This window comes from Microtus ochrogaster, linkage group LG3 (genome assembly GCF_000317375.1).
Source record: "Microtus ochrogaster isolate Prairie Vole_2 linkage group LG3, MicOch1.0, whole genome shotgun sequence".
Classification (NCBI taxonomy): Eukaryota; Metazoa; Chordata; class Mammalia; order Rodentia; family Cricetidae; genus Microtus; species Microtus ochrogaster.
The window spans coordinates 42121809-42138746 of record NC_022029.1 but is presented as its reverse complement, the minus strand read 5'-3'; the positions used below and the strand labels follow the sequence as shown (position 1 = coordinate 42138746).

General features: G+C 45.5%; 1 protein-coding gene across 1 annotated transcript in view; it reads left to right on the top strand.

Moving 5' to 3' along the window:
• The first annotated feature begins 8371 nt into the window (after positions 1–8371).
• The window catches only part of Gars (glycyl-tRNA synthetase), a 41690-nt gene continuing 33123 nt past the window's right edge, over positions 8372–16938 (top strand). The window contains exons 1-2 of the mRNA XM_005360813.2: positions 8372–8620; positions 16192–16293. Of these exons, the coding sequence (XP_005360870.1) occupies positions 8429–8620; positions 16192–16293 (294 nt within the window). The 5' untranslated portion in view covers positions 8372–8428. The remainder of the gene's footprint in view (positions 8621–16191; positions 16294–16938) is intronic.

Sequence of the window (16938 nt, the reverse complement as noted above, 5' to 3'; positions counted from 1 at the left end):
CTCTTGGATGTCCTGGTACTCCCTTTGTAGAGCAGGCTGACCTTAAACTCACAGAGATCCTCTTGCCTCTGCCTCCTGAGTGCTGGGATTAAAGGCATGAGCCACCACCTCCTGGCCCTCATGGAGGACTTTCAAAGGGATCTGGGATTAGAAAGTTTAAAGGGAACAGAATGGGGGAGGGTTGGGAATAAATCACATGTGTGTATACGTCTCACTTTTGTGGGCTTCTTCTTTACCTGTTTATTTTTCTTTTTACCTATTTTGCTTTTATGGCTTAAATAAGTTACCACTTCTCCATCAAACTGGCAAGGCTAGAGAGGACACTGTGACTCTCTGATGGCTGGCCCACCCTTCCCTGCAGAAGAGGAGCAGTGTATTTAGGTTCCCCCAGAGTGGGGAAGGGGCTTGGAAGACTTCCTGGCATCCTCTCTAGAGACAGTTCATCAGCAAGTTGTCTGTACTAGGCCTCTGTGGAGCCTGTGCCCAGTTTTCCCAGCCCTCACACCACCTAGGTGCTGGTTCACAGGCAACTGCTCCCCTCTGCTGGTCAAAGTGAAATCTACTTTCCACAAGTTAACAGACCTTCAGTTAGAGTAGGAAGAGCTCAGAAGGCAAGCAGGCCCTCTTCCCCTCGTTGTTCACACAGCGAGTCTGAGGCTAGAGAGGAGAGAGATATTGCTTAAGGCTTCAAGAAAACTGGAGGAGAGTCTGGGGCTAGAAATGGAATACTGGCCCTTCCACCCAGGGTCTGGGTAGCATCCCTTAGGATTCCTCAAGTGTAGCAGGCCTGGTGCCCAAGATCCCAGGCCTGGGTACCCAAGAAGGCTGCTCACACCTTAGCCTGCTGGACAGACAGGAGAAGGAGAGGGCACAGACGTTCTGGCTACTTAACACCTAGTGGAGATAGAAAAGAGTTGGCCTCTTCTGACCCTGGAGAGTGTTTTAACCAAGACCAGCAGCCAGTCCACCCTTTGAGGACGACTGTCCCCCAGACTATGTGAGGAATCCCTCCCTGCCTATCCCTAGCCATTCACCATTAATGCTAACCATTAACCAAGCACCATTTGAGATGTGAATATCAATATGCCAGCTGTCTTGAAGATGTATAGGATGGCTGGTGGTCAGTGGTCCCTCTTACTTGGTCAATGGATGGCCATACTTTTTTGATGGACACAGCAGGTGCCTTCCAGGCCCAGACAATGCTGGAGACCTTCTGCCATAGGAGGATAAATTCCATTTTACAACCAGCCTAAAGCCAGGGATGGGAAGAAGCAAAACACACCAGAAGACATGGCAAGAAAATGGGAGAAACAACCACGCCCCCGAATAGACCACACTTAAATACCCCCTCAAGGTTGCTTGCAGACCTTCACTGCTAAGATTGCTGTTTTCTGGGTGAGAGCTCAGAGATTTCTTTTCTTCTTTCTGTTGTCCTTCTCTGAGCATCGTTCCAAATCTTTATCCTGTTTGCCCAGACGCTGTGGGCATTCTTTCCTTATGGCATGCCCTCTTTGTCTGCCCATGCAGCTGCTACAAGGCTTCCATCACTGGGATGCCTGCTTCCCACCTCCAATTCTGAAAGCAGAACTGCCTTTCCCTTCCCATTGCTTCCTCCTGGCGGCTGACTGCCCTGTTGTTTTCCCCTTAACACTCCAGTAGAACTGTTCTTGAGTTTCCTTCTGGCTCCTTTCTTAAGTCCTTTTATTTGCAAGACTAAGAACCTAGAAGAGGGACTCTATTTCCTCACTGACAAAGGCAGATTTAAATGCAACTCTTTGATACAAGAGACTGTGTGTGTGTGTGTGTGTGTGTATGTATGCGCGTGCATGTGTCTGTGTGCGTTCTCAGTGTCACCTTCAGAGACGCATGGACTGCATCCAAGTAAACCTCAGGGTGGAAGTTGCCTATGACAGACCTGGTCTGACAGGCATTTCAGGAGGCTGGAACAGGATGACCTCCAGTGGCCCCTTCTATTGCAGATGTTACTAGATCTTTACTGTGAGAACCTGTACAACAGGCTTGGATATTTTAAAATTAATTTTTAAGATTAGAATACAGAATAATGGGTTTTCTCCTGGTATCTTTATGCATATGGGTCATTACAGTTTGTTTTCTTTTGTTCCTTTCCCTCCTGTCTTCCCAGGACCCCTCCTTGCCTTTAGCTTGTTTCCTTTCTTTCCCCAGTTAGAGCTCTTTCTTCTTTCCAATTACTTGTGTTCCAGTGCCCTCTCTATCTCCTACCTGTAGGGAACAAGTGAAGTCCTGGGCTAGTGAAGTTGTAAGTGCATATGCATTGTGTGAGATGAGCCGGTATGTCAAGGACCAAGACCTCAGACTCAAAGCCTTTCCCTCAGGCTCAGAGGGATGGCAAAGTCTTCTTTCTGGTCCAAGTGTGAATGGTGGCAGTGTGTAAAAGTATGAGTGTTGATGTGTGTGCAAAGAACTAACTGTAGTTTCCTCCACCCAGATGTTTACAACCTGAGACTGCTCACCTACAGGGAGCTCCTCCCAAGACTAGCTAACTCTTCCCACTGCTGTACGGAACAAACAAGCTGTGGTTCTGGGTAGCTGCATAGTTGATGCCACCCTATCAAAGTGTGTGTGACCCACATGATCCACGTGTTCTGTGGGTGTGTCTGTCCCCTCTCCGTTCCCCCACTGTTCCACTCAGGTCTCTAGGACCAAGCTACACAGGTTGAAGAAACCTACTTCCCTTAAGATCTCTTCCTCTGCCCTCACGAGCCCCTTTCTAATCCATGACCTACAAACAGACATACATAAACACATAATACAGGCACATACATTTAAATCAAGGTTCCACCCATCAAAGAAAACTTGTGACGTTTGTCTTTCTGAGCCTGGTTTACTTAACTGAGCACAACACTTTCCAGCAGTATCCGTTCTCCTGTAGATGCCTGACAGGTGCTTGAGCCATCCTTCAACCATAACACAGCTGAGGACTGACTTGCTTCTAAATTTGGTGGCCAGGGAGACGGTATTGTGATCATTTTTAGTGCCCCATGAATTGCAGACTCTTTAACTAGGAGGCAATAAGAGTGGACTTTAGCTTCTCCACCTTGAGGCCATTGCACCTGCCCAGTGGAGGCAACTGGAACAAGCTCAAGCTAGCCTAGATGCTGATACACTCTCTGACCCAGAATAGGAAGTAAAAGGTGTGACACTTAACATATATCATTGTAACTTCTTTGGCTTCAACCAAAGGCTGATTCTGCTCAAGAAGCCCATTTCTCTTCAGTCTCCTCTCTTGGGAGCCGCTCATCTCTGTTCCTCTGGGCTCTCTTCCATCCTTGGACTGCCCCAGAAAGCTATTCTTTTCTCCTGGATAAACCCAACTTTACTGAGTTCTTGGTTGGTCTACTCCATATCGGCTCCCATTATCTGTTGACCTCCAGGTCTCTGTCTGTTACTGGAATTAAATGGTGTGCCCAGTGCTCAAAAACTAATATTCAGGAGTTAGCAGGGAAGAATCAGGTTCCTTCATAGGTGGGAAATCTTTATATGACAGCGGTGAAACCAATGACTGAGTTAGGGTGATCCTTCACCATTGAAGCTAGTGAGTGGGTTAAGCCGCACCTAGCACTGAAGCTTGTGAGTGGCTCAAATTTCTTCTGTCATACTGAAGCTGGTAAATGCACTAAGGGACTCCTAGCACTAGTAAGTGTTGGCATCGGTTCTGTTTTGTCTCACTTCCCTATATTGCATCCTCAAATAATTGACCAATAGTCTGTTGGGGAATATAATGATAATAAGGTGTTTGCTTTTGTTTATGTTGTGAAGCTGTGATTCTTTGCCTGTCTAAAACGCCTGATGGCCCTAATAAAAATCTGAACGGCCAATAGTGAGGCAGGAACAAGGATAGGTGGGCTTGGCAGGCAGAAAGTATAAACAGAAGGAGAACCAAGGAAGAGGAGAAGGAGGAACAATGAGAGAACAAGGGGAGGAAGACTTCAGGGGCCAGCCACCCAGCTACACAACCGGCCACAGAGTAAGAGTGAAAGAAAGATCACAGAAGCAGGAAAAGGAAAAAGCCCAGAGGCAAAAGGTAGTCGGAATAATTTAAGTTAGAAAGCTAAACAGAAACAAGCCAAGCTAAGGCTGGGCATCGATAACTAAAAATAAACCTCTATGTGTGATTTATTTGAGAGCTGCGTGGTGCCCCTGCCAAAAGCCAAAAGAGTAAAACATCAACAACAATAGTCAGCTTGACCTGAAATTAACAATAGGCAGATTGTCACACAACCTAGCCAGTCATCTTTCTTCAGGTTTACAGGAACGCTCATGGACAGAATCAAAATGACATCAAGAGACTTGATTACCGCAAGAATGAACGATTCTCGCAGTCTACCTGGACATTGCTGCAATTAGACTCGCCAGGAACTCCACACATGCTTTTGCATCTGTGGCTCTGGCTTGATGGAATCTGGCTGCAAGTCCCCCACCTTCCACCTGCTGGTTGCCAGTCTGCCAAGTCCTTTCTTCTCCGGCATCTTTCCCTTGAGCCACTGACCTCATTGGTTGACAGTGGAACTGGGCTTTTCAGTTACAGACAGGCCATTCCTCAAAGTTCCATCATTTATAAGGAGGGATAGGAAGAATGGGGAGACCATGGACAGGAAGCTGGGTTTCCAGCCGTCTTCACCATGCACAACATGTCTTGTCTCTGACCTGAACACGGGAATGGACCTCAACCTCTCAGAGCTAGTTTCTTCTTTTTCTTTCCTCTTCTTTTTTGTTTGTGATGAATCCATGTATGTTCAGGTGGAGTGTACATACCCGTGCATGTCGAAGCCAGAGCTCAATGTTGGGGTTGCCTTTATCAGTCTCAAACTTACTTTTTGAGATAGAACCTCTCATTTAACCTGGCACTCACTGTTTTGGCAAGCCAGCCAACAAGAATCTGCTTGTCTCCATACACTCGGTGCTGGGAGATGATGGCTAGTATGGAGCTGGCTCTTACATGGGTGCTGGGGATCCGAACTCACACCCCGACACTTGCATACCATTCACTTCATCCACTGAGTCATCTGTCCAGCTCCTCGTTCAGAGAGAGACATAATGCTTTTCTGCAAATTAATTCACATACTTTGTGTTCGTTTACAGACTGTAATGAAGACAAAATAGGGGTTCCAGCCAGGGTCTAAATGGAGCTGTTTCTTCTTTTGCAATACATTCCCATTCCTCCCAAGGTATTGGTAAGGAGAGAAGGCGGAATCTCTCGGAAGCCCTTGGGGCAGTTCTACAGGAGGCTAAGGGGGTTGTCTTCTTGAGGTGGAACGAGCAGAGGGTGAGGGGGAAACTACATCTTCCCGATTGTGTCACTGAGTGCTGTCACTGTTCCCTGAGTGGGAACAGACCTCTTCTGTGGCAGTGAGGACATAGACTCCCTGTCGTGGTCTTCAGGGAGCTGTGGTGGCCGCAGTGGCAAGATAATGCAGAAATTTGAAGAAAATATATTGTTATTTTATCAACAGTTCCATGAGATAGAACAATATAATATCAGTTTACCAGTTTATTAAAAACCCCAGATGAATCTGTTATTTTATGACAGAATGGAACAAGTTAAAGTTACCGGTTCATATGACTAATTTTCCATTTTCAAATCTTTTTTAAATATATATTTATTTAGTATGTATACAGTGTTTTGCCTGTACGGGTGCCTATCTCATTATTAGAGGGTACCAGATCTCATTACAGATGGTTGTGAGCTACCATGTGGCTGCTGGGAATTGAGCTCAGGACCTCTGGAAGAGCAGGCAATGCTCTTAACCTCTGAGCCATCTCTCTAGGCCCCATTTTCAAATCTTATATAGGTTTTTCAGGTGAAGCAAGTTGCTATAACAGGCTGGTGTATAAAAGCCTCTTTTGCTGCTCATATTTCTTTATCTCAATCTCAAGTGAGCTTAGGTGTTAATCTCAGAGTTTGCACTTTAGCTAAGGCTGGTTAAATACCAAATTTCCAAGCAACAGTATTCCAAGATCCCTGAAGTGGAGGCCAAACCAATACTATGTACCTAGACCTAAAACCCTCACAACAGGTTGGGTGGTGGTGATGCATACCTTTAACCGCAGCACTTGGGAGACAGGTGGATCTCAGTGAGTTCCAGGCCAGCCTGGTCTACAAAATCAGTTCCAGGACAGTCAGAACTGTTACACAGAGAAACCCTGTTGAAAAACAAACAAACAAACAAACAAATAAAAAGACCAAACCCTCACAACAAATGTCAAAACAAGGAGAAGAAGAAATGGGGAATCTGGCTATTTACCCCAATTTTTTTCAAATGTCTTCCATGCCTAGAAATTATTCTCAATTGCTAAGTGAAATTTGCAGGTCGGCAACAAAGGGCCAAGTTCACAGGACAAGGGGTCCAGTCAATGCATGGACTAGTTCATAGGTTCCCTACACTGGGAACTGTGCAACCATGGGTAAAGGCCTGCCTGGAATTACTCAAAGCAGGCATGTTAGCTGCAGGCCAGGCCAGCAACTGAAAGCACCATCTTTGCAAACCAAACCAAACCAAACAAACAAACAAACAAAAAGGTGTGCCCGAGACTGTCAAGTGTGTGGAGATGCGAGCAAACTTGGACCTGACTCCTGCAGACTAGGGTTTGGGACTTTCTATAGGAGAAAGAAACATGGCGGTCTGCACTACAGAAGATGATTGTAGGTGAGGGTTAAAGAAACAGGGATCTTTGTCAAGCTCTTCACAGGATATATGTTTTAGAAACTGGTGACATTAGCAAGTTCTGAGGGTGAAATTTAAGCTCTCAGACCTTGAAAGGTCACCTTTGGACATCTGTGCAGGCCCCAGGGAAAGACCAGTGATTTAAATTGGTTCAAACCCTCAAGTTCCTGAGAAATACAAGGATTTTCATGGTGCCCCAGCTCCTGGCATCCCTATACTGAAAGAGTCTGGAATGTTTGGGTGGAAGTTCCATCCCAAGCCTCTTCCTCTGGAAGTTGCCTCAGTCCAGACTCAATCTCTGAGAAAGTCCCTAAATGGTGACCCCTCCCCAGAGATGCTCAAGACCACTCCCACAGGGTGGTCTTGAGGGGTCAACTTAAACTGCCTCCCCCAAGAGACCAACACATGGTTTTCCAGTCTTCCTTCCCCATCTCCTCTCTGAGGGCCTGGAAGGCCACCAGGGAGCACTAGAATCCATTAAACCTGGACTTTTTCTAATTCAGTTTCATTTGGTCTGATTTAGATTATTACATCAGCGGAGAGGTTTATTGGGCCACAAAAAACTTTTCAGTTATCTCTAGCAAAGCTAATAAAAATATGCATGATCCCTAAAATCGGTGCTGAAAGCAATGAAGAGCTTTCCTGAATCTCACAAGCCTCCTCCTGTTGGTCAGCTCCTGTCTTGGTGATAACTGGGTAAATTAGTAACTGCCTTGTGCCTGGTTCCTTATCTTGAAAACCAGCATCAAATATTTTTGGGAGCTGAGAACTTGAGGTCTCTCATTGCAAGGAGTTTGGCTATCCGAAAGAGGGCCTTGGGCCAGCTACACTACCCTCTACACTGTCTCTTGTGTAAAATGTAACTGATCAATGACAAGAATAGCCCCAGGTGCCAAACTGGAAGGTAGTGTCTCCTGACTGGACCATAGGGAGAAGTACTTCATTTGGTTCATCAGCATCTGGCTTGCTGACTGTGAGGCGCCCTCAAGTTTGGGAGCGTTCATCACCTACTATATAACACTAAGTCAGTTTTCCTTCAAAAAACTTTGAGGCGAGAGTTCCCCTGACTTCTCCACTAGCTGGTTTGCCAAGTAAAGTCACCTTTCCTTGCTTTCATACCTGTCTTTCTAGTTAACTGGCATGCCCTGAGAAGAGCAGCAATCCCATTCCCATTAATAGTCTGAGGAACATTGGCGCTTGAACAATTTTTTTTTTTTTGGAACGGAGGCTTACTATGTATCTTAAGTTGATCTTGAACTCATGATCCTCTTGCCTCAGTTTTCCAAGTACAGGGATTACAGCTGTGCACCACCGTGCCCTGATGGTTACTAACTCCATAGTAGTAACCATCCGTAGTTGATGTGACTGTATATACTCTTCTAAGCAGCGAGCTGAGGAACAAACAGAAGTGTGTGTGTGCTCCAGTGGGGCGACTCGAGCGTTTGGACCCACGATGTGAAGATGCTCGGGCACCTAGGTCTGCACTCTGAGAAGCCCTGTCCTCCAGCGCATTTGGCTGCAGCGTCCGTCTCACTAGTCCCTCAACAAGTCGGCGCCCTTCCGGGTTCTGTGCCGAATCTGCGGCTGCAGACGCAGCGGCTGCGCGCGCCTGTGGAAAATGCGGCTGCGCGCGCCTGCGGCCTGCCTGCCCTATTTCATCATGCACCGGGCGGGCCGCGCGCCGCTTCCGTAGCCGCCCTGCGCACCGCCTAGGCGGCGTGCTCATGCCCTGTCCGCTGCCCACGCTGCTCAGAGCCTCCCGCGCCGCGCTGCTGTTACTGTCGCCGCCCAGAGTCTTCGCCGCGCCCGCATCTCTGCGGCTCCTCAGCGTTCCCTCGCAGCCCGCAGCCTCCCGGAGCAGCATGGACAGCGCCGAGGAGCTGCTGGCCCCACTGCGGCTAGCCGTGCGCCAGCAGGTACCGGTCCCCGCGCGCGGCCCCCCCCCTCCGGGCGGTCCTTTCCCCTTCCACGCGCGGTGCCCGCACCCGCGATCCTTGGGCCTCGTGCCCTCTCTGCGTACCCCGAATCCCGCCGCAGGCTCCTCCGCCCTCGCACCCCGGTGGCCTGGTTTCTTGACTCGTTCCCAGTGCGGTGACGAGCCGAGGCTCCGCTTCTCTCTAGACTTGAGGATGCTTTGGGAAGCATTTCCTTCTTTTCACCTTCCTTCCTTCGGTGTTAGCTCCAGGACTGGCTCAGAAGATACAGTCGAAACGTGGCTGTGGGGAGGTGTCGAACTCCCCACTCCTCAATACCCATGCGAATTCACGATCCCTCCCTCCTGTCAGTTTTTTTGACTTCTTAAGAGGGTGTCTGGAGGCAGTGAGCTTTAGGATCAAGCTGGAGATTGTAAATGGACTGACTGAGCCACTCGGTGAAGTCATCCATCCTCGGGTGGAGCACCTGGGAATGAGATTTTGCGGCAGGGAAGGAAGGTTTCTTAGGAGGACCTGGGGATTTAATGCAGACCTCCCTCTTTTCTGTAGCACTGAGTGGAGATCAGACTCGAGAGAGGGAAAGGAGAAACGTATTTCAGATGATCCCCACACCCAGCGAGAGCCAGAGCTTCCAGCAGGGCCCTAGCATCCATGACCTACTAGCAGTAAACACCAGTCTGGTAGCTCCTGCGCTGGCGCCTGATGCAATCGTTTCTCTAGCCGAGGACGGAGGAATCTTGTTTCGGAAACAATTCATTGGAGGAGAGCTGCGACAGCTTCAGGAAATTCTGCCACTTTGCTCTAGTTTGAGCCTGTCTCAATTAATAGGCTTTCATTTTGAATTTCACTCTGGGCTCCAGTTTTGTTTTTTAAATAGTATGTTCTGTATGTATTCAGTCTCCTTCCATCCACCTACCACTCCACACACATAGGTGTGGTTCCTTTGTTTTTGCTGTAACTTAAAATCTGCTTCCTTAGGAAGAATACATCTAATTTGGGGGGAAAAAAACCATCCCACACTCCAAACCCCTCCCTCTGCCACGTTAGCCTGGAACTGCAGTACATAGTATCCATCTGTAGTGAGACTGGGACTAGTTAGCTTCGGGACGCTTTGATCATGGAGAGCTTTTGTGTGTGACATTTCTGCCCTTTGTTAGGTTGTTATGTTGGCTTTTTTTTGTTGGTTTCATTGTTTGGGTTTGTTTTGTTGTTCTTTAGGATATTTTCTGAATAGTTGGCTTAATTTATTTGTTAGTTTGTATTCTTTTCTGATTTTCCAGAAGTAATGTGTGTTGATTAATTGCCTGGAACTTTGAGTCATACTGAGTCCAGTGTCATTGGAAAGAGTTTAAAGATCACCTAGTTAAGCTCTTTTCTCCTCGGACGCGTATGGAAATGTGGAGTCTAGTCTGTCTATTTCACAAATTTCCATTGTGAACCTTGTGCGATCGAAGACTTTACAGCGTGGCCCTTGGGGAGGTATTAAAGGGTTCTTGATAGTGGCATGTATTTTGGAGGGTATTACCAGTAATAGTTGTGCCCCCAAATCAAATTCAAGCCTTTACAAAACTACAGTTTTGGAAAACTGGTTTTTATTAAAACTGAGCTTGACAGCAGCACAGTGCTTCAAGAACTTTTTGATGTGGTAAGTAGTGGTATTAGCAAACGCAGAGTTCTTGGTATTGTATGATAAATGAGGTCCCAGATGATCAGGACACTGATGGGGACATGCACTGGTAAAGATCTCTTCAAAATCCTAAGCTACATTTCTGGGTTTATGTAAGAGGATGTAGAAAGTTCAGCGTTGCAGTTTCTGAGTTAGAAATAACTTTCTGTTCTCCCAAGATAGGGTCCCACATTGTGGTCTCAATCTTGAGATCCTTTTCCCTGAGACAAGGTTTTATGTATCCCTAGCTAGCCACAAACTTACAGCTGTGGCGAAGAATGACCTTGAACTTCCAGCTTCCACCTTCCTGGTGCTGGGATTGCTGTTCTGTGCTGGGGCTTGAACTTCCAGGTGTCTGCATGCTAGACAAGCATGCCACCAACTGAGCTGTCTAATTCTTTGAAATCACATGAAAAATAATTTTTACCTTCTTACTTATTTTCTGAATGTGTGTGCACATGCATGCCACACGCTTTTTTGGAGGTCAGAACAGTCTGAAGGATATAATTTTTTCTTTTTAATGCTTATTATTGTATAGGAAATATTGCAGGAATAAGTTCAGTCCTCCTACCGTGGTCCCCAGGGATCACTCAGGCTGCCAGACTGTCAACAGGCTCCTACTGTCTGAGCCATCTTACTGGGCGTTAAGAAATCACTTAAAAGAAACTACTACCTCTCAGAGTTTCCATTAAAGAAGAATTTCTACAATAACCTGAAAAGACTTTCAGATTTCCTTTTTTCCAGCGATGTATGATCTCCTTAATAAACTTTATCCCAAAAGTATTTTTAATAGCAGCATGTATGATAATCTGCCTTTGATAAATTATAGTTTAAGAGATTAGCAAAATCATTATAAAACTGACTTTTTTAACTTTTAAAAATAGTTCTATTTTCAGAATGTTCCTGTTATATTGTTTTTTATTGTAAGTTATTTTTAAAATTTACTATTTTTTAAAATTTCCATTTTATTTTGTAATACAAGTGTTCCCCTGCCTACGATGGGTTGTGTCCTGGTAAGCTCTTTGTATATTGAGAGTAGTGTAAGTTGAAACTGCCTGATAACTTACCTAAGAACATCCAGCTTAACAACCAGGCCACCATAGAGTGTCTTGTTCACCCTTCTGATTGTTTGGCTGTTTGGCTCACTGCTGCTGCCCAGTATCATAAGAGATCCTATATATCTCTGGCCTGGGAAATGGTAGAAGCTCAAAATTCAAAGTGCACTTTCTAGTGAGTTGAAAATTCAGGAGCTGGAGAGATGACTCAGCCGTTAAGAGCACTGACTGCTCTTCGGGGGGATGCAGGTTCGAGTCTCAGCACCTATATGGCAACTCACAGCTGTCTGTAACTCCACGATGCCACACTCTCACACAGACGCATGCAGGCAAAACACCAATGAACATTAAATAAAAATTAAGTAAAAGAAAATTTGTAAGTTGAATCATTTTAAGTCAGGAGCTTGCTGTTCAGAAATAGCTCACGGAAGAGCTCTTATTTTGATGACTTTTAACGGTAAAGAGGAGCACTGAGGATGGAGAGATGCCCGGTCAGTAAAGTACCATGTGGCCATCTTCAGCATCCAGGAAACAAGCTAGGAGTGGTGGCACATGCTTACAACTCCAGTGCCAGAAGGTGGGAGCAGTGATCCCAGGAGCCCCTCTCCTGAGGGTACCCGAGGCGGCCCTGAGTCCATGAGCTTTTACAAGTTCTGGCTTAGGTTTGGACTGCTGTCTCCAACAGTCCTGGAAAAGCTGCAGCCAATGTTTTCCTTTCTCCATTCTGTCTGTCCCTTGTCTCTGCCTTGACCTTCACCACTACTGTTGCTTAGTAATCCAAAGGGTATAGCTTCGGACATCACAGTTTACCTGTTCCCATTCAGTTGTTTTCCATTTCTTGTTACCAAGATTGCTTTTCTCATTAAAAGCAAACAAAAAAAAATTTTTAAAAAATCCCAAAAACCAGAAACAAAAAGCTAAGCATGGTGGTACATGCCTTTAATCCCAGCGCTCAGGAGGCGGAGGCAGGCCAATCTCTGAGTTTGAGGCCAGCCTGGTCTATCAAGCAAGTTCCAGTATAACCAGGACTACACAGAACCTATGTCAAAAAACAAATAAACAAAAAGACTTCTTAGTTCCATCTTAACAAAAATTCGGGGTTTTGTAGTTGCAGCTGTGTGGATCTTCATACTTGTTGGTACAAGTGATGTCTTTGGAGGTGACAGACCTGTTCTAGAGGTTATAGGTACTGGTGGAGATATTTATGAGGCTTTGGTTTCACTCTCTGGACTTGGATGTGAGTGTGGCTTGAAGCTCCAGCAGATTAACTGTAGTAGGATAATTTTCTTTACGGCCAAGGGAGAGCTTAATAATTCTAAGTACAAGAGAAGCTTTGAAGAGTTCCTAGGTGGGTCTTTTTACACACAGGCGTGTGTGTGTGTGTGTGTGTGTGTGTGTGTGTGTGTGTGTGTTTTGTTTAAGGATTAACGTGCTGTCAATTTAACCTTGCCATTTGGAAAGCTACATTTCCACAGTTGGGATTGTGACTTTGCTTTCATAGCTGTTATCTTTAGACAACTGATCATTTAACCTTCAGTAGCCAAACATCTTCATCTAGTGTACAGAAAAGTTGTAAACATGAAACTGAGTTCGTGTAAAGTGTTGCACCTCCTGCCCCCGGCACACAGTATGCTCTTAGTAAATGCATCTTTCTGAGTTGCTCACCATTGGAACGCTGCTTCTTAAGCCGCTGTTGGCCTGCAGTTTCTTTTCTTAGATTGCTAGTTGGATGGCGTTTTGAACCTATGGATAAAAATTAATGTCTTCTACACTCGGGAGGCAGAGGCAGGTGGATCTCTGTGAGTTCGAGACCAGCCTGGTCTACAGAGCTAGTTCCAGGACAGGCTTCAAAGCCACAGAGAAACCCTGTCTCGAAAAACCAAAAAAAAAAGAAAAGAAAAAATTAATGTCTTCTAGTTGTGGGGAGACAGCGTGAGGATGTGAGGAGCCTTGAGTCTTTCTTGGCTTTGATTTTCTCTTGCTTAACCCACAAAGGGTAAGTGAAAAGTTTATGAAGTTTTCTCAGTAGTATAAGACATTTGGAAATCTAAGATGGACTCATTGACCCTATCAAGAGTCAACTAGCCACATGTGTGAAGCCAGGTACTGTTTTCTGCTGAGTGCTGCTTGGGCGTAACCCAGGAGGGTCCCTGAGGGTGTGGTCCCTTAGGACCATGCTCTGTGTTAACCATTCCCCAATTAACACACTTGGCTGTGTGTCTATTGTAAGCTTCCACCCAGAAACAGGGCTTCTACTGTGGCCTGGATGCATGCAGGCCAGTTTCGTTCACTGCACACAGAGAAGCCCCCAAATGTGGATGGGTTCTGAAGAAAAATAATTAGCAAGTAGAAATCCTTGAGTCGGAGGCATCTCTAATGCTTTTGGTTTAGATTAGTAATAAAATTGAGGTTTTATTATTCCGTTACTCAGAATAAACATAACTTTTCCCCTTCTTTGCTGGCTTGGGAAGATGGTGAACTCAACTATAGGAAACCTCGCCCTCACAGAACTTTCATGTGAAGGCTGGCCACTGAATACCTGTGCTTTAAAAGACCAAAAGTGACTTGGGGTGATGCATCTTAAGGTCTTCCTGCTTGTTTTCCTATGTTATTCTAGTCTAGTATATCTCTTGGGAAGGAAAAGACCTACCTGGTCAGTCGTTCTCATCAGCTTAGGCCATGAACCCAATATGGACAAGTTCAACAGAACCCATGCATGCTTCAGCATTGCCAGGGCGTAAATTTCAGTTTTCAAATTTCATACCTCTTGGGAGCTGTGACGAGGTGAGCAGACACTTACACTACTGCCCAGATTTCCCGTGCTTCTGCTGCTGTAGGTCTGCACTGGCAAAGGCATATTGTGTTGGTTGTGTAGATCCCGGCAGCGTTGCCATTAATGCTTTGTTTTTTCAAATACTGTGCAGCTTTTTCTCAACCAGTTAATATCACTTTATAAAAATTACCCACAACACAAGTGTGTTGTCTTTATGTCATGTTTTACTGTGCTCATTCCTGGAAAATGCACTGGGGTCTGGGAAAATGCTTCTGAACGGACAGAAAGTGCTGGCTTTAGGTTCCAGTGTTGTTGGTGGTGTTTTGTTTTCATTTTCTAGAGAACATTGGTTCCGGAAGAGGCTGACGGAATGACGGGAGGAGTGGGGACTTGGAAAGTGATGATACCCAGAGGAGAATGTGCTCAGAAGCCCTCCAGGGCCCAGGCTCTTAGAGGGGAAGAAAACATGGCTGCCATCTCAGCCCGTGTGGAGATGGGAGAAGCAGCTTTTTTGAACAGCTTTAGGGGCAGCCAGGTTGGAGTGTTTGGAAATGTGGTAGGCTGTTTTAAGCTCGGGACTTACGGTGGGTAGGAAAATTGACACTGAGCACAGAGTAGAGACAGTTACCAAGCTAAGGGTGGTTTGTGTTTATGAAGTAAAGCTTAAAGATGAGAAATGGCGTGACTTCAGGTTATTTGAGTTTGTGTTATCGTTAGATGATTTGGATGTGACAAGCTGGCAGTTTGTAGCAATCTAATCTGAGGTGGAGCAGGTAGACAGGAAGACTTGAAATGAAATTGACCAGGTGTTGGAGCTAAAGAAACATCGCTTGATGTTTCCTGAGAGGTGGCAGATGGCAAAAACAATTCATCTTGCAATAGATTGGGCTTTAAGCATCTATGGCCACAGCCAGGTTGAGGGACTTGACAGCACAGTGATGGCTGTCAGTCATTTTTGCGTGCACACGGTTAGGTGTATTGAAATACTTGATGTTTTGTAGTGATACTTCATTTGTATTTTAATAAATAAACCTTGCCTGAAGGTCAGAGAGTAAAATAGCCACACTGACCAGCCATACAGACCAGGCAGTGGTGACACACTTTTAATCCTAGTAGCCACACTGGTTTGTCACAGAAACCAGGCAGTAGTGGTGCACGCCTTTAATCCCAGCCCTGGAGAAGGATATAAGACGGGAGGAGACAGCTCTCAGACACTGTCTCATTCTGAGATTCCTGGAGGCAGGATCGCCATTTTGGACTGAAGTCGAGGTAAGAGCCAGTGGCTGGCTTTTTTTGCTTTTCTGACCTTCAGGTTGAACCTCATTATCTGTCTCTTGAGTTTTTATTAATCATGCTACAATGTTTTGTAACAGCATGGGAGGCGGGGATAAATATGCAGTGAATTTATGCTGGAGGAGCCCAGAGAGATTTTCAGTTTGCCCCAGGTTTCACAGCTGACAGGAAATGAAATCCTAAGCTTTATATCCAGCCTGTTTTACCATGGCTTGCTGGGTGTGGATTTTGTGTGTGTCTTTGGATTTTCTTGTGCTTCCTGATCTGATAGTTTGTGTCTTTGTACAGTTACAGATATTTCATAGTCACCATCTTCCAAATTTTTGCCTATTAAAGTTTTTGCCCCCTTTCTTCTACATTCTAGCTGAATGTGTTAGACTCTCCATCGTTCTTTGCCAGCCTGAGGGTTTCAACTCTCTTTCTGAACTATTTCAGGCGGTTTCTGAAGTCTCTTAGGTCACTACTCTCTTTAGCTGTGTCTGGTCTGCTGGTGACCTGTCTGAACACTCAGTGTCGGTAGTTCATTTCCGTATGAGCTCTGCCCTTCTCTCCCCACTTACTCACCGTGTGAGCGCAGTTATTATAGTTTTCTGGACTGTGTTTGCTGAGGACGCAGGCCTTCAGTTGTTCATACGAACCCTTATAGAAGAAATATTTGAAATTGTTATTTGTGTACGAATACTTTTTAAATGCATGTTTAAAAATAGATTACTAGTGTTCCTTGTTTTCTGAAACCAATTTTGAATGTAGCTTGTTTGTTGACCAGGGAGACCTTGTGCGCAAGTTGAAAGAAGATAAAGCCCCACAGGTGGATGTGGATAGAGCAGTAGCTGAGCTCAAGGCCCGGAAGAGAGTTCTGGAAGCAAAGGTAAGTCTTAGGGTGCTAAGATAGACACGTTAATAGGTGTAGGCTTATTCTTCTTTAGCTCATCTCTTGGGGTAGGAAAGATCTCGAAAGCTTTCTGAACAAATGTCATTTGATCATTGTTCTTATTCAGTGTGGCTTTTCCTTCTCCTCTACCTAACTGACTTCCTGTGCTTTCAGAGAACAACTCCAGGCTCTGCAGCTCCTTCGTAGAGCACTGCCTAACACATGAGGCCCTGGGTTCGAGCCCCAGTACTTCAAGAATCAAGTGCGGCTTACAATGCCACATTTTCTCTAAAGCTTCCCTGCTACTGAACCCACACTTTCGCTGTCCTCCAAATCCTAGATATAATAAGCTACATGAATTTTTCTGAGGACGTACATTTCTTTGTAAGAGTTCTCCTAGGCTTAATTTAATGGTTTTATTGTCATCTATCTTATATCTAACTCCAGAACTTTTTAAATCATAAACTTATCACTAAGGTAGTTAGGGAAGTTGTTTCGTTTTGTTTTGGGTTTGGGGAGGGTTGTGTGTCTGTCTGTGTCTGTGCATGTAGAGGCCAGAGGTGTCTGGTGTCTTCCTCTATTGCGTCCCTTTTATTTTTTGAGAGAAGGGTCTCTTATTTAAACTGGAGTTCATCAATTTGA